The sequence below is a fragment of the Schistocerca serialis genome, chromosome 9, assembly GCF_023864345.2.
Source record: "Schistocerca serialis cubense isolate TAMUIC-IGC-003099 chromosome 9, iqSchSeri2.2, whole genome shotgun sequence".
NCBI lineage: Eukaryota > Metazoa > Arthropoda > Insecta > Orthoptera > Acrididae > Schistocerca > Schistocerca serialis.
Window position 1 is genome coordinate 223418218 of NC_064646.1, and position 20939 is coordinate 223439156.

Below are 20939 nucleotides of genomic sequence, written 5' to 3' on the forward strand. Positions count from 1 at the left end.
GCGGCGCGGTTCTCCCGCGTCGCTCCCCTACGCTCTGTAAAGATGTATGGGACTCATCATCATCATCATATCATCATCATCATCATCAAATTTATATGCATTTAGATTTTAAAATATTAATGCATGCAGAACTGTGGTTTGTGATACAGTCACACATGGAGCTATGCAGGTTAAAATCAGTTAAACCTGGAAGTTAATGGGACTTTTATCAGTTTCATAATAGACAAAAAAAGTTGGCACACCTATATTGCACCAGACGTTGAAATAACTTCATCGGCTTGTCTGTGCAGTCGAAGATATTGCTCTTGGGGGCAACATTTTATATCGGCCCTGGATTGGATGAAAAGGTCTTGAGCCAGGTGCTACACTGCATGTAGATCAGCTCAAGTTGGAAGTAATGAAATGAATCAGCAGTCAAAACCAAGAACAGCGTGACAAATAGCCTAAATTAATTTTCAGTCAAGCATTGTTTTGGAATCTCTGTGCAAGGTCTTAATGAAATATTTCTAATACTGAAACATTGTCACTTATACTTGATTCACAAATGATCACCTAGAGTTTCGGAAAATGTTCCATGTCATGAATTTGATAGTTTTTCCGTAGTATTTATTTTTGTTTGATAGCATCAATTTTGTTCCCCATGTGTTACCAAGTGATTCTCCCATGCATTAAGAAACGTAATGAATTCAGATAATTTGTGATATCAGCCATAAAAGATTTTGTCACTACTCTACTTAGCTTTAATTCAGTTTTTCCCTAGTGGCTGCCTTCAGTTTAGCCACCATTCAGTCTTGTTTGTCAGAAGTTAAGTGCATCATATCTTTGTGGCTGGTTTTGTAATGACATTTCAGTGAGTATTTTCCCAACTCATAATAGTGTGATGACATGTTAAGCACTTTGTATGGCCTTCAAATTTTGTCAAAAATAAGCAATTCCCATTCCACATTGAATAATATGGCTCCTCGACATTCTTTTTGACAAGTGCGTAGACACCCTAGTATTGCTAATGCAGAATGTAAATCCAATTTAACACAAGTAGTATTTCTAGCAAAGTGCTTGGTTGGTCTCAAGATGACGGTCTTGCTCTAGCGGTGTCCAGCTGAAGCCTTCCTTCCCTTACCCTCAGCTGCACTGATGTAGCACAAAGCAGGAGTGTGGCTGAAGTGTTCGCGCCTGTGGAGCACTGTTTGTGAAGCATCTAACTTGCAAGGTAATGGTCCAATAAGACATGTCGAAACCTGCACTGAAATTATTTACACAGGTAGAAGACAATGAAAAAAATGCACTGCCAAAATTTTAGCTGCTAAAGAGGCACTGCAAGTATTTTGTAAAAAATGTTGAAGTTACACTTTTTTACCGTTCGAAGAACAGCTTTTAACAGCGGTTTGTACAGCCCTGTGTGCCTAGTGTGTGACTCAGCGAATCACTCACGCAGTGCCATGTAGCGGAATTATCTCAAGTTCACAGACACCAATTTTAAGCACCTAAAGTCTGGTTTACAATGGAGTGAATGGAAGCAAACATGTGCGAGTCAGCATTTGCAGAAAATTCACTACCATTCGCTTGTATATGGGTAGAATCATTTATACTAGAGGGTATGGAAGAGAATGCGAGGTAGCGAACATTGCGTATGAACGCTGTGTTATCAGTTTTTAGTTTTTGGAGCTAATATTCAGCATACAGGATACAATTCTACGAACCACAATGCGAAACTTTGCTATTCAGTGAGGATTATTTTGCATGGGGAGTGCACTGTTCTTGACAGTATGCAAAATGGCACAGGAAAGGAAGAACTTAAGTGTCTCAATCTGTATGGAAGTGTGACATGCGTGGGGATCGTGCACTCTACACGGAATTGCATCTCCATCTCTCTGATTCAGAATTTTCCTTGTATGTTGGTTGCCATTTTTCCCTGGCTTCTCATTACCATTGAGGGGAAATTTATAAACGGAAGACTAATTACCGATGTCGAGCCTTATCTCAAGAGGTGACACAGCTAGTGTTTCCACTATGCGTGTAAGCTCTAATGGTCATATTCTTTTTTTCCTAAAACAAAAATGGTCTAGTGGCAAAGGACGTGCTTCGTGATGCAGAGTGTGTGGGATCAAATCCCATTCAGACCACAACTTTTTTCACTAAGATTTTTAACCGAGCACTCACTTCTCACAGATGTAGTGGCCACAAAAGGCAAAAAGGCATGTAGTTCAGTTTCTGCATTAACTGCAGGTCTACATTTTCTGATTGGGTATCTGGGGAAGGTTAGGGACACGTAAGTAGCTGCAGTGGCATCCAGTTGAAAGACCCGGAAGAGGCCTATCGGGTACACCAGACATAATTCTGTTTGGTTCATGCTTGTTAGCTTTGGCGAAAACTTGGCTTAAACCATACAAACATTTTTTTGAATAACTTCATATCGACAGTTCAATTCTTGCACGTGTAATTCTGAGAAAAGAGGCTAGTAGAGAAAATAGTCATGCAGGGTGTCTACACCCCGGGAAATCTGGGGAAAACCCGGGAATTTTTTCATCCGGGAGAAAAACTGGAAAAACCCAGGAATTTTTCAGTGTTCTAGTTTTCAGTTAACTGTTTGTAATTTTGGCTGATAAGAACTGATACTCTAATGTTTGTCAACAGCAAAATGTGCCAAAGGCTTTAGGACGAAGACTGTGCAATACTTCATAACAACAAACTGCTTACGATGAGCGTGACGTCACAATTGTTTGAGCACTTACCAGAGGGCTCAGCCGTATGTGTAGTTGGGTCGCGTACAAGCAGTTCCTTCTCCAGCTTCTGGCTACTTCAAGTGTGGCTGTTAGTGATTTTGCTCTTTCCTCTTTGTTTCAAGCTCTTGCGTCAAATGAAAACAGAACGGATTTCTGTGGCTGGGAGCTATCAAGTGAATTAAAACACATTCACATAATTATGGAAGGCTAAAATTGTTATTAGTTTGTTTTCTGATTTTATTTTATTTCCACAGTTTTGACTGTCAAGCATTAAGCACCTTGCAGAACAGTGAAGCTATTTTTGTTGGTTTGCTAGAGAAATTTAGCTTTTATTAATCTTTTCTGCAGAGGGAGTCCATTTATTTGTAATGAAGTGTTTCAGTCCAAACTGTTAGCTAGTTTCAGTTGTTCGTTGAATTTCAATTGCACTTTTTCATCTTCTGGCACGTATGGAATTAAGCCATAATAAAGAACCTAACATGAGATAATACAATAATGGTACTCCAAGAAAATTTATGTCCCAAAAACCACACGGTCAAGCTTAATATCAGTTTGGGGCCTACTTCATTGTGTATCTGGACATACAAATGTGCACTTTAAGCCGAGTTAAGCATTTTAGTATCGTTTACCAAATTCCAATGCTCTTGGAGTAGCCTCTGATGTCCTGTTTCTTTTATGACATAATGTAAGTTCGTACGAACATATGGGCTTGCTATGTCATTGTAGGTGCACACGCACAGTAATGCCTGTTTTCTGACACTGTTTGGCAACTCTTGGAATGAACCTGTTTCTAACAGATCACAGGAAAATGAAAGTTTCAAAGTAAATTTCCTTTTATACAGGATTAATTATGTTACATGCGAGAATGTTGGATGAATTTCTTAAGTCTCAGAGCATTTGATTCTCATTTAAAACTTAATACTTTGAGGACCAGCTGCTCAGAAGAATTTTGAGCCAAGAAGACCAGACATTTATTCATTATTTAAAATTTTGTTGGCACATTTGTGTGATGTATCTTAAAGTGTGACACACAAAAAAATGACCAATATTATGTGTATACTATATGTACACTATCTATATTAGTTCACACCATAAACGTTTCCAATTTGTGTTTGTGCTACTTAACATTTATGTTGACTACATCATGTGGCCTAAGCTCTGAATATCTGCTGTCATCAGTTGGCGAGATCACGTGACATGAGCTATGATTGGCCTACAACGGCACGTCACAATCTCGATTTCAATGCTTTGGAAACAAATGTGCTGTGGTTGGTGGAATTCGAATTAATACTTTCGTAATACGAATATATGACGAAAATATGCAGTGTCTCTCTCTCTCTCTCTCTCTCTCTCTCTCTCTCTCTCTAAAGTGCCGGAAAGCTCTACCCCAGTGTATTAAACTTTAACCATTCACAGGATTGATAAGTTTTACAGTCCGGAGGGAAAATATACTATCACTTAACATGGAAAAAGTGTATTTTCACTGGGGAAAAAGTGTATTTTTAACTGGGAAATCCGCGAAAAATCTGGGATTCCCCCTCCCCCCTCTTCCGCGTATACACCCTGTCATGGCAGTGTTTGATGGCACAGAATATTTCCATCAATGAGGACTTGTAATTTGTTGCAATGAAATGTGTCTTGCAGTACCACATTTTATAACAATTCATGTAGGCCATTCCTTATAATAATGTTTGAATGTTATACATTTGACAATCAGTGAAACAGTTGTTTGTTTATTCACTGTAGTCGTCACAAAAATGCGAAGTGTCTATTGAATGACAAAACAAACAGTTTTCTTACACCAGGTACACTGGACATGGGAAAAATGATGCAGTCAAGTACACATATTGTGTTGCGTTCCAGGCATACTTCATCAAATTCGTAAAACATGGCGAAAAAAACTGCACAAATGACTAGATCTTAAGAATACTGTTCCACTGATAAGCTTGAAATGAGAGAGGGGTATCGGAAATTATGTTGTCTGATAATTTTCTGAAAAATGCTTTCGACTGCCGAAAAAATTCTTTATCAAGGAGTTGAATCCCATTAGTAGTTCCAGGCGGAAACCACATTACATCTACAAATGTTTGGTTGTCCTCCACAAAAACTGAGGCGTTATGTCCAGACCATGAATCCAACAAAATCAATGAATTAGTTTCTGGAGCTGGTTGGAATACATTTTGAATGAAATGTTGAAAATTATTGTTTCCTATTTTTCCAGATTTTGATACGTCGATTACAAGATTTTTGCAACTAAACAGTCCATTTTTTATTTTTGGTCCTAGTTTGCCTTGCGGTTCTTGAATACAGATATACAGCTGTGAAAACAGTAAACCATTCATACTTATCGCTGGCATTATCATATGTGAATGTGTCATTGCATCATTGATTGGGCAGCCAACTCCATTATTTTTTCACCCTGAAATTATAAAGTGTGGTGTGCACGCAGTTCTTTCACGAAACCTGACACATCAGTGTCATAAACATCAGTTGCGGGGATAACAGCAAATTTCATCTTTATGTCAGCTATGAATTTTTCTACTTTCTACAGCCTTGTGTATCACTGGCGACTGCTCCATACGTTTACAATTTCTGGAACCTGCGTAACCAGGTGCACGAAGCCTGGAAATTATCAATGTTTATTTCAGAAGCAATTCGGAGGGCGCAGTCTTGTAGATCTCTATTGGTAATGGTGCATAGCCTCTAATGACTGTTTTTCATTCAGATGGTTTCAGGTTTCCATTTGGTGCATGTTTCTTGCTTCATGTAATTCATTCTTTTATTTGTACAGCTCACACTCCGATTTTATGGAATGAGAATGCCTTTGCACACTGCGTAACTTGAATGTTTTCTCTCCTTCATTTAACCAATATTTCACTGCCTTTTCTTTGTCATTGAAAGCTGTTTCAGTAAGTGTTTCTTTTTTAATAAAAATAAATAAATAAAAAATAAAAAAAAGGGCTTGGAAGGTTTTCTCCTTCAGAACTGTTACTGGCACAACTGACATCATCCGAACCACAATTCATGGAATTATCACAGTCATTTCCTATTTTTTTTATAACATATCCACAATTTCAAACAAAAATGTCTATATTCGAATGAATGTCAAGGAAATCAACTACAAATTACACATATATACGTCCTCAGGAGAAGTAAGTGATTTTGACTGGAAACCACATTATTCATATTTCATCATTGCTAAATTGAGAATGTTAATTGGATTCCACATTACTGTGAAATGGGAAGGAGGAAAAAAAAGTACTACTACTAGCAGACATGCCTTATGAAAGCACAATAAATATTAATTCAGCTTTATCTGTATTGTTAGTACTTACCAATATTGCAAAAAGCAGCTGATAATTTGTAATAGATGTTATGTGAGTGGCTAATTCAAGTGAATACTAACTGTGTACTGTAGTGTCAGAGGAACTATCAGTGAAAGGTAACCTGAAATGTCCTTTACAAATTATGACCGGATTGTGTCGTGTTCCTATTTAGAAATGTACTGCCGACCTTGGCTGCGTGTGGTAGGCTACGAATTTGGCAATTTTTAGCTATTGTTTTTGAATACTTGCAGTGCCTCTTAGCAGCTAAAAAATTTTGATAGTGCATTTGTTTCATTGTCTTCTTCCTGTGTAAAAAAAATTTCAGGGTAGGTTTCTACAGGTCTTATTGGACCATTCCCTTGTTAGATCAGCTGATAACAGGTAGTTGAACACTTCCACATTTTAGGTGTACTATTTGACAACAGACTGTCATGGTTACCATGCAAGGTGAACTGTCTGAGCCCCCCTTCGGGTCCGGGGTAAGAATAGGCCCGAGGTATTCCTGCCTGTCGTAGGAGGCGACTAAAAGGAGTTTCAACCGTTTCGGCCTTCCATGTGATGGTCCCCCTTGGGGTTTGACCTCCATTTTTCAAAATTCTACAGAAGTACGAGCCTTTTGGGGAAGGACACCTTACGTGGTGTACCACTGGTCCTAAGTGCACTAAGACCTTGGCACTCAGCATTGTACCGGCATTGTAACCATACCCACTATTCCTCAAATTGGGCCTAAACGCCTGATGGGTTGTACAAGTTATGCCCATAGTGCGTCCCCATCTGCACCAGGGATCATGATGGACTTTCCATGGCACCAGAAATCCAGCACGGTAGCCAGCCCGTTGTGGTGGGGTCGTCATGTACCCTCTAGGTTGTAGCCCCCTGACAACACAGGGATCGTACTGCCGATACCTGAGCTGCACCCTCCCCACGTCGGCCAAGGAGTAGATGCCCGTCTCCTTGGGGCATCAGGACTCCCGGCAACGGTCATCCTGCCAGGTGGCCCTTGCTGAGGCTGGGTGGCGCCCGTGGGGAGAGCCCCTGGTCGGAGTGGGTGGTATCGGGGCGGACGTTTCGCAGATGAAACGTCAACACGTATCAGGTCGCTCTGCGGCCGAGTCTTTCAAAAGAAAAGGTACCGTTTCTAGTTCTGGTTCTCCTGCCCTTTCCCCCTTGGCCACTCCCTGGGAGGAGGGACAGGCCTGCTGGCTTGGGGCGAAGTACTTCCCCCGCTATTTGGTCTGTTCTCGAACCGATGGGGAGACGTTCGCCACCTCCAAGCCCATGTTCTTTGTTCAGCACATTCAGGACATCTTCGGGAAAATCGAGGCTCTCAGCAAGATGCGTTGAGGATCCGTTCTTATCAAGACCACCTCCGCCACAGAGTCGGCGGGGCTCCAGGCGTGCGACCGCCTAGGGGACATCCCAGTGTCCATTGTCCCGCATCTGGCACTAAATAGGACGCAGGGGGTTATTTTTCATCGTGACCTCCTGCTACAATCTGAAGAGGAGCTCAGGGCCAACCTGAGGCGTGCATTTCGTCCGGCGAGTCCAGCGCGGCCCCAAAGACCGTCGCATCGACACCCTGGCCTTTATCCTCGCCTTCGAGGGGGACGTTCTCCCGGAGAAGGTAAAGGTGACGTGCTAGCGGTGCGACGTGCGGCCTTACGTCCCGCCTCCTATGCGCTGTTTTCGGTGTTTGCGCTTTGGGCACATGTCGTCACGGTGTGAGGCTGAGCCCCTTTGTGGCGATTGTGGACGTCCTCTTCGTGAGGAACATACATGCACCCCACCACCTCGGTGCATTAATTGTCCTGGCATCCACTCGCCTAGATCCTCAGACTGCCCCGCATATCAGAAGGAGAAGCAGATACAAGAACTCAAAACTTTGGATCGGCTCTCTTATTCTGAGGCCAGGAAGAAGTATGACCGCCTCCATCCCGTGCCGTTGACCACTTCGTTTGCCTCAGTTGTGTCCACTCCTTCCGCGGTATCCTCACCCCTATCCTGTCCCCCCTCCGCCTCCTCCGCCCCTCAGGGGGCTCTGCCTCCGCCTCCCAAATCCCTCCCTTCCAAATCCTCCTCCCCCGTGGCCCCCGCCCCCTCTGCCCCAGGGGCCACCTTTCCTCCTCCTCCTCTCCCCCCTGCAACCTGAGAAACGATCCTCTTCTCAGGCGTCCATCGGGGAAACGTTCCGGACCCCAGCTTCCGAGGTCCAGCGTTCCAAAACGGACCCCGCGCGTGAGGACCTTCTTCGGGTCCAGCCCACCATCCCTGTGCCTCCTCGGCCTTCCAAGAAGGCCTCCAAGAAGAAGTCTGTATCCCCCTCTCCACCTCGGCGCGTTTCGTCTGACGCTCCATCCGTGAGTTGCCGCTCCCGGCCGTCCTCAGTTTCGCCGGGACGCTCTGCTGCCAGGCGCTCAGCTGGCCTCTCGTCGGCAAGTGATGCTGCCCCTCCTACACAACCAGGGACAGCGGCCGCAGCTGGCAACGACTCGATGGAACCGGATCCGCCTCCCGCCGGTTGTAGCGTTGTTCCCTCGCAACCTGGCCCTCCGCGGCCGTCGAGGTGACCAGCTCTTCCCCCGTCTCGTTCCCCCAACTTTTTGACTATCGATGGCCTTGTTACATTGGAACATAAGAGGTATTCGATCTAATCGGGAAGAATTACAACTGCTCCTCCGCCTGCACTGTCCGCTCGTCCTTGGTCTCCAGGAAACCAAGTTGCGCCCGACTGACCGTATTGCCTTTACCCACTATACCTTGGAGCGGTATGACCTCACCCCTGTGGACGGTATCCCAGCTCATGGTGGGGTCATGTTGCTCATTCGGGACGATGTCTATTACCATCCCATCCCATTGACCACCCCACTCCAAGCAATAGCTGTCCGTATTACTCTTTCTGCTTTTACTTTTTCAGTTTGTACCATCTACACTCCACCGTCATCTGCTGTTAGTCGGGCTGACATGATGCACCTGATCGTTCAGCTTCCCCCGCCGTTTTTATTGTTTGACGACTTCAATGCCCATCATCCCCTTTGGGGCTCTCCTGCATCCTGTCAAAGAGGCTCACTCTTGGCGGATGTCTTCAACCATCTCAATCTTGTCTGCCTCAATACCGGCACCCCGACTTTCCTCTCGGACTCTACTCATACCTACTCCCACTTGGACCTCTCGATCTGTTCTACCACTCTTGCCCGTCGGTTCGAGTGGTATGTCCTTTCTGACACCTATTCGAGCGACCACTTCCCCTGTGTCGTTCGTCTCCTGCACCACACCCCATCCCCACGTCCTTCGCGCTGGAACATACCGAAAGCTGACTGGGGACTTTACTCCTCCCTGGCGACCTTTCCGGACCACGATTTTCTCAGTTGTGACAGTCAGGTCGAATACCTCACGGCTGTTATCATCAATGCTGCCGAACGTTCTATTCCTCGTACTACCTCTTCTTCACGTCGCGTTTCTGTCCCCTGGTGGAACGAGGCTTGTAGGGACGCTATCCGCGCTCGACGACGTGCTTTACGCACCTTTCGCCGCCATCCTATGTTGGCAAATTGTATTGAATACAAACGACTCCGAGCGCAATGCCTTAGAGTCATCAAAGACAGCAAAAAAGCTTGTTGGGCCTCTTTCACCAGCTCTTTTAACAGTTTTACTCCCTCTTCTGTCGTTTGGGGTGGCCTACGCTGGCTGTCGGGCATTAAGGCCCACTCCTCGGTACCTGGCCTGACCTCAGGTAATGAGGTCCTTGTTGATCCTGTGGCTGTCTCCAACGCCTTTGGCCGCTTTTTCGTGGAGGTTTCAAGCTCCGCCCAGTACCACCCTGCCTTCCTTCCCAGGAAAGAGGCAGAAGAGGCTCGGCGACCTTCCTTCCACTCGCTGAATCTGGAAACTTATAATGCCCCCTTTACTATGCGGGAACTCGAACGTGCGCTTGCACTGTCCCGGTCCTCTGCTCCGGGGCCAGATGCCATTCACGTTCAGATGCTGGCACACCTTTCTCCGGCGGGCAAAAGCTTCCTTCTTCGTACCTACAATCGCTTCTGGACCGAAGGTCAGGTCCCCATGCGTTGGCGTGACGCCGTCGTTGTTCCTATACCCAAACCCGGGAAGGATAGACACCTTCCTTCTAGTTACTGCCCCATTTCTCTTACAAGCTGTGTCTGTAAGGTGATGGAGCACATGGTTAATGCTCGGTTAGTCTGGATTCTTGAATCTCGACGGCTACTTACTAATGTCCAATGCGGCTTTTGTCACCGCCGCTCCGCTGTTGACCACCTTGTGACCTTGTCGACATTCATCATGAACAACTTTTTGCGAAGGCGCCAAACGGTAGCCGTATTCTTCGACTTGGAGAAGGCTTATGTTACCTGTTGGAGAGGAGGTATCCTCCGCACTATGCACAGGTGGGGCCTATGCGGTTGCCTGCCCCTTCTTATTGATTCCTTTTTAACGGATCGAAAGTTTAGGGTACGTGTGGGTTCCGTATTGTCCGACGTCTTCCTCCAGGAGAACGGAGTGCCTCAGGGCTCAGTCTTGAGCGTAGCCCTTTTTGCCATCCCGATCAATCCAATTATGGATTGTATTCCACCTAATGTCTCAGGCTCTCTCTTTGTCGATGACTTCGCGATCTACTGCAGTGCCCAGAGAACATGCCTCCTGGAGCACTGCCTTCAGCGTTGTCTAGACAGCCTCTACTCATGGAGCGTGGCAAATGGCTTCCGGTTCCCTGAAGAGAAGACGGTTTGTATCAACTTCTGGCGATATAAAGCGTTCCTTCCGCCATCCTTACATCTCGGTCCCGTTGTTCTCCCATTCGTGGAAACAACTAAGTTTCTAGGGCTCACGTTGGACAGGAAACTGTGTTGGTCTCCACATGTCTCCTATTTGGCGGCCCGTTGTACACGTTCCCTTAATGTCCTCAGAGTTCTTAGCGGTTCATCTTGGGGAGCGGATCGCACTGTCCTGCTTCGCTTGTATCGGTCCATTGTCCGATCGAAGCTGGATTATGGGAGCTTCGTCTACTCGTCCGCTCGGCCATCCCTCTTACGCCGGCTCAACTCCATCCACCATTGGGGGATACGTCTTGCGACCGGAGCCTTCTACACTAGTCCTGTCGAGAGTCTTTATGCTGAAGCTGCCGAATTACCATTGACCTACCGGCGCGACGTACTGCTGTGTCGGTATGCCTGCCGGCTGTTGTCTATGCCCGACCACCCCTCTTACCAGTCCTTCTTCGCCGATTCTCTCGACCGTCAGTACGGGTTGTATGTGTCTGCCCTGCTGCCCCCCGGAGTCCGCTTCCGTCGCCTGCTTCGACAATTGGATTTTGCCCTCCCTACCACCTTCAGAGAGGGTGAGAGCCCGACACCACCTTGGCTCCAGGCTCGGGTTTGTATTTATCTCGACCTCAGCTCACTCCCGAAGGAGGGTACTCCGGCTGCAGTGTATTGCTCACGATTTGTCGAACTTCGTGCTCGACTTGCCGGTCACACCTTTATTTACACCGATGGCTCCAAAACTGACGATGGTGTCGGCTGTGCCTTTGTCGTCGGGGCCGCCACCTTTAAATACCGGCTCCTCAACCAATGTTCGAGCTTTACGGCCGAGCTTTTTGCTCTCCATCAGGCCGTTCAGTATGCCCGCCGCCAACGCCATTCATCGTATGTACTCTGCTCTGACTCACTCAGTGCTCTTCAGAGCCTTGGAGCTCCCTATCCGGTCCATCCCTTGATTCAACGGATACAGCAGTCCCTCCATTCTTTCGCTAATAATGGTTCTCCTGTCAGCTTTCTGTGGGTTCCCGGACATGTAGGAGTGCCTGGGAATGAGGCTGCGGATGCTGCAGCCAAGGCTGCAGTCCTCCCGCCTCGGCCAGCCTCCCATTGTGTCCCGTCATCAGACGTTCGTGGGGATGTATATAAGAGGCTTGTGTCGTTGTGGTGGGATGCTTGGTCATCCCTCCAAGGAAACAAGCTCCGGGCAGTAAAATCGCTCCCAACTGCTTGGACAACCTCCTCCCGACCATCTCGGCGAGAGGAGGTCCTTCTGACCAGGTTGCGGATTGGGCATTGCCGGTTTAGCCACCGCTACCTGCTCTCCGGTGACCCAGCCCCGCAGTGCCCTTGTGGTCAGGCATTAACAGTGCGCCATGTTTTATTGTCGTGTCCCCGTTTTAGTCAATTTCGTGTTGTCTGTCCCTGCCATCTACATTACCAGATGTTTTAGCTGATGACGCTCGAGCGGCTGCTCGTATTCTGCGTTTTATAACTTTGACTGGCTTGTCCAAAGGTCTTTGTCAGGTCCTTCTGGTGTCCCCCCCATCCCCTTGAGTTTTACTAGATTCCATGTGCTCTAACAACAGTGACTGGGCGCTAATGACCTCAGTAGTTGAGCGCCCTTAAACCCCCACCCAAAAAAAAAAAAAAAAAAAAAAAAAAAAAAATGAACTGTCTGAAGAAATGTAATGCTCCCTGTTTCTGTGGCAATACCTCCAGGGCAATAGAGCAACAAGTCTTACTAAGATTTTACAACACCTTAATTTTATCTTGTCTAGAATATGGATGTGTCTCCCATGGTTCAACAACACCATCCTTACACCATATTGCAGTAAGATTCGTACAAGTCCAGATGACAATCTTCTTGCAGAAGCGGGGATCTCAATGTTGCGAGTCTGATGCCAGCAACTGCTGGTCAGTTATGCATTCATGATCAGCCAGAAGCCCAAATACATTGGTTACCACATTCTGTTACAATAACAAGTATTCAGCTACTTAGAAATGATCTCCGATCAGGCAGATTCTCTGAGGTGTAACTTGAGGCCCTACTTAGTGACCACAAATTCCCTTCATTTGTTTAAGGAAAACCAAATCTGTGGCTCCCTCATGAGTGTCTGCTGCCTGGTAGTATGGAGAGACCCTCTCTGTGGTCATATCAGAACTCATACAGTGTAAAACTTCCTTTTGTGCACTTGTTCTGTGAGTGAATTGCAAGCAACAGAACAAGAAAATTCGTGGAACCTATTGGTACAGTACCATCTACACGAAGCTGGAATATCCATAATTTTCATTTTGACATTGAGCCCTCTGAACATGCTAAACAATAACTGACTAGGAAGACAAACACAATGGCTGTATTAGACCTAGGAACCTCAAGCTTTGACCTAAGGACACACGTATGACACTGTATTATGAAGGCTTAGGAAAGGAATAGCAAAGTACCACACAGTCCAACAAATTGTGAGAAATGAAAGAAACTACTAAGGAGTGGCCAACTTCACTCACAAGCCTCTTAAAAGAAAGCCATCGCCTTTTGTCACTTGCACATCAGCCACAACAACTTACACAGAATCCATCCTGCAACAAGCTTATTCTTAAAGAGTGCATGTGTTTGTGCGTTCGCACCAGCCACTTGGACAAAAGTGCAACATTAACTGAAGTTGAATGTGTTGGTCCCTCAGATACTAGCCAATAATAAAACATCTGGGAGCCATGTTTTACATTTTTTGCAAGAAAGTGGACATGTTTAACAAAATTTAATGGTTTCACTTTGTGGGGCACTGCAGGGAGTGGGCATGGAAGGAGTGATTTTTGTTCCAGTTCTGGCTTGTTGAGGCTCCAGATACTCCATCCCTGAACTGACACATACAACAACTTTTACTGCTGTCAGTCTCTGTGTGCCATATACTATTTATCTTTTATCATTTTGACATACTGCAGAACTTCTTGGTTTAACCTCCCCAAGGTACTGTATGCATGATGTTGGGCGAGGTGAGTGATGGGTCTCTTGGTACCGGTGCTAGCGCCAGGAAGACCTCCAACTGGCTGTAATAATTTTATCACTATTAGTAGATATATACTCTCCTGGTATTAATCCTCAACAACAGTGTAGCTCCCGATTTGTGAAAACTTATAAACATTCTCTCATTTTATTTCTCTTCGCTAGATAAATGGGGATGGACATATTGGTAACCCTGTAATTGAGTCCCCTTAAATTATGTATTGCTTCATAAATATTTCTTATGGTTTCCATCCACTTTATGGACAAATCCCATAGTTGCAAGTATCTACTATCACATTCATGTGTTCATAAACCATTGAAAGTTTCACGTTATGGTGTCAGCATATCTTGTAGCTTTCATTTTACCAAAAAAATGGCAATAATCTGTTGTTAATGAAAGAGTATTTCAAATACAATTTTCATAAGTTTAAGTTTAGTATGTCTGTAATGTCCCTTTGTCACCCGACATAGTAAATTCAAATCTCCTTTCTCTTTACTGGGTGGATGAATGCTTGCCATCATGCAAAAGAATAAGTTTGTCACTTTACTTTGACTGCTGATTATTTTAGGACTTCCTCCTCTTTTAACTAATCATACTGTCAAGGGCTCGTGCATGAAGTTTCGGTTTAATGCAGTGAGTGTGTCAAGGTATAAAGTCACTCTTTCAAATATTTGCAGATATATCATAAATGAGTTGTGAAACAGCCATTGTCACCAGCAAAAGTAGTACAAGGAAAATACGTGAATGCTTAAAGCAACATCGTAAATTCACAGTGTTGCTTATGTTAATTTTTCAGAGGTAGTAGAATGCTTTCCTGTCCCCTAATGTTTAATTGTTGGGAAGAACAGTAGTATTGTCATAAATAATATGTTGTGTAATTGAGAATATTCTGATTCCCATTTGACTGTCTCAATTCTATCTCTTAGGATGAAGGAGAGAACATAGATATTTTGGCACCTGGAGATGCAAAAGGTGGTGTGCAAAAATCAAAGAGAATAACTACAAGATACATGACAAAGTAAGTCATTGATCTGTGTTTTGTCTACTACACAAATATGAAAATTAATAGTAGTGCATGCATATAAGGTTGACAGAAGCTGCCATTTATAATTTTCATGTATCATTTATGTGTTACATTTTACAGCTTTAAAATAAAAGAGAACCTGATTGAAACATAGCAGAAAAGTGTTGTTCTTTAAGTAAAGTTTTGAATAGGTATGTACATACTGGATAGTAAATAAGAGAAAAGAGAACTCTGTATCTTCACTATAATGCTTTTTGCTAGTAATTAGTGTACTTTTAGGTCCCTGGAGAAAATTTAAGTCTTTACTTGGTTCAATATCTTCTTTAGCAATTCAGTGTTTTATTTATTTATATATATAAAACAAAAATGCAGTAACTTACCAAACAAGAAAGTGCTGGTAAGTTGATAGGCACAATAAAAAACACAAACACACACACAAATTTCAAGCTTTCGCAACTCAAGGTTGCTTCATCAGGAAAGAGGGAAGGAGAGGGAAAGATGAAAGGATGTGGGTTTTAAGGGAGAGGGTAAAGAGTCATTCCAATATTATGAGATATATGCAGCTGTATTTTTCCCACAACTTTGCATCACAGGAATTTCCAGACTACATTTTTTAGCTATTCAATCTGAGGCCCCTGTGCTGTCAGTAACTTGGTTTTTACTTTTTATTTATATTTTGGCAGTAATGAAGTGTATCCTCATTTCTTATCATGGGGTCTTGAGCACAGAGATTGATTTGATGCAGCTTTCGATGTTAGTCTGTCCTGTGAAAACCTCTTCGTCTCCAAGAAACTACTGCAACCTACATCCATTTGAACCTGCTTACTATATTTCTCTGTTGATCTCCCTCTACAATTTTTACCCCAGTTCTGGGTCACAAAAGTCTCGATGTAGATTTAGTTTCAATATATTGGTCATTGTCCGCAGCTCGTGGTCTCGCGGTAACGTTCTCTCTTCCGGAGCATGGGGTCCCGGGTTCAATTCCCGGTGGGGTCAGGGATTTTCACCTGCCCTGAGATGACTGGGTGTTGTTGTGTCGTCTTCATCATCATCATCATCATCATCATCCATCCCCATTACGGTCGGAGGAAGGCAAAGGCAAACCACCTCCATTAGAACCTTGCGTAGTATGGCGGTGCAGGTCTCTTGCATCGTTCCCCTCCTCTCTGTAAAGAAGCATGGCACTTCATTTCCATATCTGTCATTAGTATTCTTCTGTACTCTTTAAATAACTTTCCATTGGATTGTACAACTATGAACAATTATTATACAGTCATGTACAAATATCATTTCGGAGTGGAAATATTCTTAATACCCTCTGAAATGATCTGCCTATACTTTACAAAATCTTTTCGTAATTCTGTTGTTGGATTTCTTCATTGGCGAATCTTAACATAGTCTATTCAAAGGCTCTCCTTAAGCAGGCTGTGCGGGGTTGGAAGCTCCGTGCCAAACTTATTGTGAAGTAAAGGTGTCTGCTGGCAAACTCCAACTGCCACCTATAGAGTACCTCAAACAATAAAACAATGCAAAACAAATTGTAGTATCCCAGGCAGTGGATGTCAATATGGATGATGGGTTTATGTCGATATGGATGTAGACGAGTTGCCGTGGGTCTTGAGGCAGAGTAGTGCGGTAAGCTGTCACAGATGGCGTGCACAGAACATTGTATAGACAGAACCATTGACACAGAAGTTAACCTGTTGGCAGTGATAGGCCAGAGCCCATAAGTTCTTAACACGGGTTGTAACTACCGTGGACCTGACCTTTGCCTCATGCCATTCTCTGTTTCCGCATGCTAGTGTTAAGTCATTTGCACTAGTCTTATTTTGTGTTTATCTCCATGCACATCTTCACATGGTGGTCGGACTCTCTTGTAAATTGAATTGAATGTCAAGTTTCACTCCCTCTTCTGGGATTCAGCTCCCCAGCTTTGCAGACGAGCCATTGTCAGCTAGTAGAGTTTATATTTGTGCTGTCAGGATGGTTTTATGCGGTTGGGGTGCACTGTGCCAATAAAAAACATATTTGTATTTCCACTTAATATCATTTGTATAAAATTAAAAATCCAATTATGTATTATGTAAAATGTGCAAACTTTAATTTAAAAAACTCATTTGTAGATGCATCCCCGTGGGTGTGTGTGTGTGTGTGTGTGTGTGTGTGTGTGTGTGTGTGTGTGAGAGAGAGAGAGAGAGAGAGAGAGAGAGAGAGAGAGAACCACCACCCCCCGCCCCCCTCCCCGAGAGATTCCTCCTTTTAGTCAAACTATGCCATAATTTTTTTTGCAAATCAGTGCAGGATCTCCTCATTAGTTATTCAGTCTACCATTTAATCTTCAGCATTCTTCTGGTGCACCAATTTCAGAAGCTTTTATTCTCTTTGTGTCCAAACTGCTTACTGTCCATGTTTCATTTCTGTAAACCGGTACGTTCCATACAGATACCTTCAGAAAAGACTTACTGGGACTTAAATTTATATTAAACAATGGAAAACCCATATATAATGTAACAATGGTATGAAAAGGGTAGTTGCTACTCACCATATAGTAGAGTAGCACAACAAAAAGATTGTCGAAAGTGAGCTTTTGGTTAACATAGCTTTTGTCAGAAATAGACAACTCCCCCCCCCCCCCCCCCCCCACACACACACACACACAAACGCAAACACAAGTTGTGTGTGTGTGTGTGTGTGTGTGTGTGTGTGTGTGTGTGTGTGTGTGTGTGGGCGCACACAGGTGGGCGGGCCCGTGCGTTCGTTTGTATATGTAGTCTCTTTCTGACGAAGGCCTTGTTGGCCAAAAGCTCACTTTCTGACAGTCTTTTTGTTGTGCTTATCTCTGAATCAGCATCTCCGCTATATTGTGAGTAGCAACTACCTTTACCTAATATTGTTAAATTTATATTAGGTGTTAACAAATGCTTCTTTTTCAGAAATGCTTTTGTCGTTATCACCAGCCTGCATTTCGTATCCTCTCTACTTCTGTCATCACTTCTGTTATCATTAGTTGTTTTACTGCCAAAGTAGTGAAGCTCGGCTTTAGTGTATCATATTCTGATTCCCTCAGCATTACGATTCAATTCAGCTACATTCCATTATATTTGCTTTATTTCTAATGCTCATCTTATAGCCTCTTTCCCAAGACCCTAAAAGTTCTAGTCAACTGCTTTTCTATCTCTGACAGAACTGCAATGTCATCAGCATGAACCCATTATTTTTAAAAAAAGCTGCCGAAGTTCCTACGCCACTATTTTAAACATTATTTATTTCCCTTTAAGGAGCTACACTCCAAGAACACTCTGTTCACAACAGGGCCTCTGAAAGCTGTTTTTGGAGGAATTATAGTTCGTAAGTTCCAAAAGCCTCAAAGTTTGGGGGTGGTGGATATGCTAGTTCAGAAAATCATTGAACAAAGTAAATCCCATTACGTGATAGTAAAGGGTATTTTTTTAATCCCAAAGTAAGGACAGAGTTAGAAAAACAACTTTTGTACCAGTAATTTTCAGTTAAATACCCCATTTGTCAGTAAATTATTGGAATTTTCTAATAAGCATTGAAGATTCTTCTCAGATGCATTGTTCGAGAAAAAATCCGATCAGAAAATAGAGATGGATAAGATTTAATGGAATCAAACATGATTGATTATATTGTGCCAGACAATAGTCTGAAGCACACATCCTTATTTGCTGATTCGGATAGTTTTCATACAAGCGAGAAAGAGTTTCAAATTAAATTCACAAACAGAAGAAACACTGCAAAGGGGGAAGAATCTAGATTAGGTTATACTTCTGCTTCTGATACTTTTAATGTTACTTGTAACTGCCAGATATACTAAAAATGCTAAAAGTACGGATCTCAATGGAGACAGTGGATGATAATGAGGGGAAAGAGAGGGTGTGATGCGGGTGGGGGGGGGGGGGGGGGGTAGTCTTCTGAGTTAGCCCAGATTGAAGTCACCTTTTGGGGCAGAGTGGTTATTGTGGAAGACAGATGAGATGTGCAGTCTACTATTGACAACCAATGAATTGGGCAATGACAAAAATAATGAGGTGGCATTCGTGCCTTTTTTGCATTTGTGGGTAGCATTTCCAAAAGGATCCCCTCTCCATGTGAGTATGTGCATGGTGTACACAGGGCCCCGAGCTATTGCAGCTCATTCTTCCTTCCCTGTCTGAATTTCCTTCACCCTGCCCCTCTCTCCCTATCCTCTCTCCTTCCCTGTTTGCCCCCTCCTTCCCCTCTCTCGGTATTCTGATTCGTGGTGACCTGGCTATCCACCTGGTTCCCTGTATTGCTTGCAATTTTGTTCCTTCTGCCTGTTCTTTCATCCTATTTGGCATTCAGGTCTATCACTTCTAAATTTTTCATTTTTAGTGTGAGCTATTTGAGGAAGAACTCCCTCCCTAGTGTCTACAGCGTGGATTCCTCTCCCCCCTCCTTCCTCTCTTCCTTCCCCGCTGTAGGCCCTCTCCAGCCCTGCTAGGTCGCCAGCATGTGTAGTCAGTCCATGTGTTGGACCTGTTATGTACCCATCAGGCTGCGCCGCTTGACAACACATGGTTCACACTACTGATACATGACCTATTCTCTCCCCATGTATGTCAAGGAATGATTGCTTGTCTTCCTGGAGCATCGGAACTCCCGGCAACAGTTGCCATGCCAGGCGGACCTTGCTGTGGCTGGGTTGCGCCCATGGGGAGAGCCCTTGGTTGGAGTGGGTGGTATCAGAGTGGATGCTTTCAGAGTGGATGCTTGTTGCATGAAGCATATCATGCTGTGAAAATCTAGCCATTCTAAAATGGCTGTCTCTTCGAATGGTGAAGGATCATTGAATGCTGCTTCGTATGACCCTGCAGCCTTCCCATCCGTGGGTACACCATGGCAGGAGAGCTAGGCCCACAGTCTTGGGATGGAATGCTTTCCCCACTATTTCATCTATAGTAGAACGGATGGGAACACATTCACCTCTACAAAGCCATGGTTGGTTTTTTTGTGGAGAATATTGAATAAAAGTTTGGTAAAGTGGAGTCTCTCAGTAAGGTGTGATTGGGCTCTCTGTTGATCAAAGCTACTTCTGCCGCCCAATCTGCAGCTCATCTTGCTTGTGTACGTCTTGGCAGTATCCCAGTTCTATTGCCCCTCACCAATCTCTGAATACGATCCAACGATAGTGGCGCCTTCATTCCGGCTTTTGATGGGGATACCCTCCCAGAGAAGGTCAACATTAGGGGCTACAGATGTGACATGAAACCATATATGCCATGTATGCTTTGTGCTTTGGGTGCTTGTGTTTTGGACATATGACTTTCTGCTGTGCAGCGGACCCTCTTTGTGTGACTGTGGACACCCACTCCATGAGCGAAGCACCTGTGTTCCGCCACCTGTGTGTGTGTGTGTGTGTGTGTGTGTGTGTGTGTGTGTGTCAGTTGTCATGACCACCACTCCACTCACTCACCATCTTGCCCAGGTTGCAAGAGAGAAAGGATTATCCAAGAGTACAAGTCCCGGGATCATCTGTCTTATGCTGAGGCTTGCCAAAAACATGACTGACTCCACCCAGAGTCACTTTCTTCAACTTTTGCCTCTTTTACATTCTTGTCTTCCCTTATCTCTTCGTTACCCCAGCCCTGTCACCCTCTCCATCCCCCCCCCCCCCCCCCCCCCCAGTTCCCATGACCACTCCTCCAGGAGCTGTTTCCCCTCCTCGGCCGAAGAAGTGCCCCCCCTTCTTTGCACCTGCCGGTGATGGGGAATCCCGACAGCCACTGACAGAGTGCCATGACCTCTTCTTGCCTTCTTTATATCTAACCAGGACTCTCGCCCCACAATCATCCAGTGGAACTGCAACAGATACTATCATCACCAACCGGGAATACATCATCTTGTTTCCTCCTATTCTGTGTTCTGTCTTGTTCTTCAAGAAACGCAGTTCCGTGATGACCATACTCCAATGTTTCGTGGTTATCGGGCATTCTGACGGAACCATGCCAGTGCTGGGGTAGCACCTGGTGGGGTCTGCACTTTGGTTCACTCCGATGTCATTAGTGACTGGATCCCTCTTCATACCAACCTGGAAGCAGTAGTGGTTAGAG

General features: G+C 44.5%; 1 protein-coding gene across 1 annotated transcript in view; it reads left to right on the top strand.

Moving 5' to 3' along the window:
- LOC126418983 (DNA-directed RNA polymerases I, II, and III subunit RPABC2) overlaps positions 1-20939 on the top strand; it is a 77309-nt gene that overhangs the window by 29410 nt on the left and 26960 nt on the right. The window contains exon 3 of the mRNA XM_050086031.1: positions 14750-14841. Coding sequence (XP_049941988.1) covers positions 14750-14841 — 92 coding nt within the window. The remainder of the gene's footprint in view (positions 1-14749; positions 14842-20939) is intronic.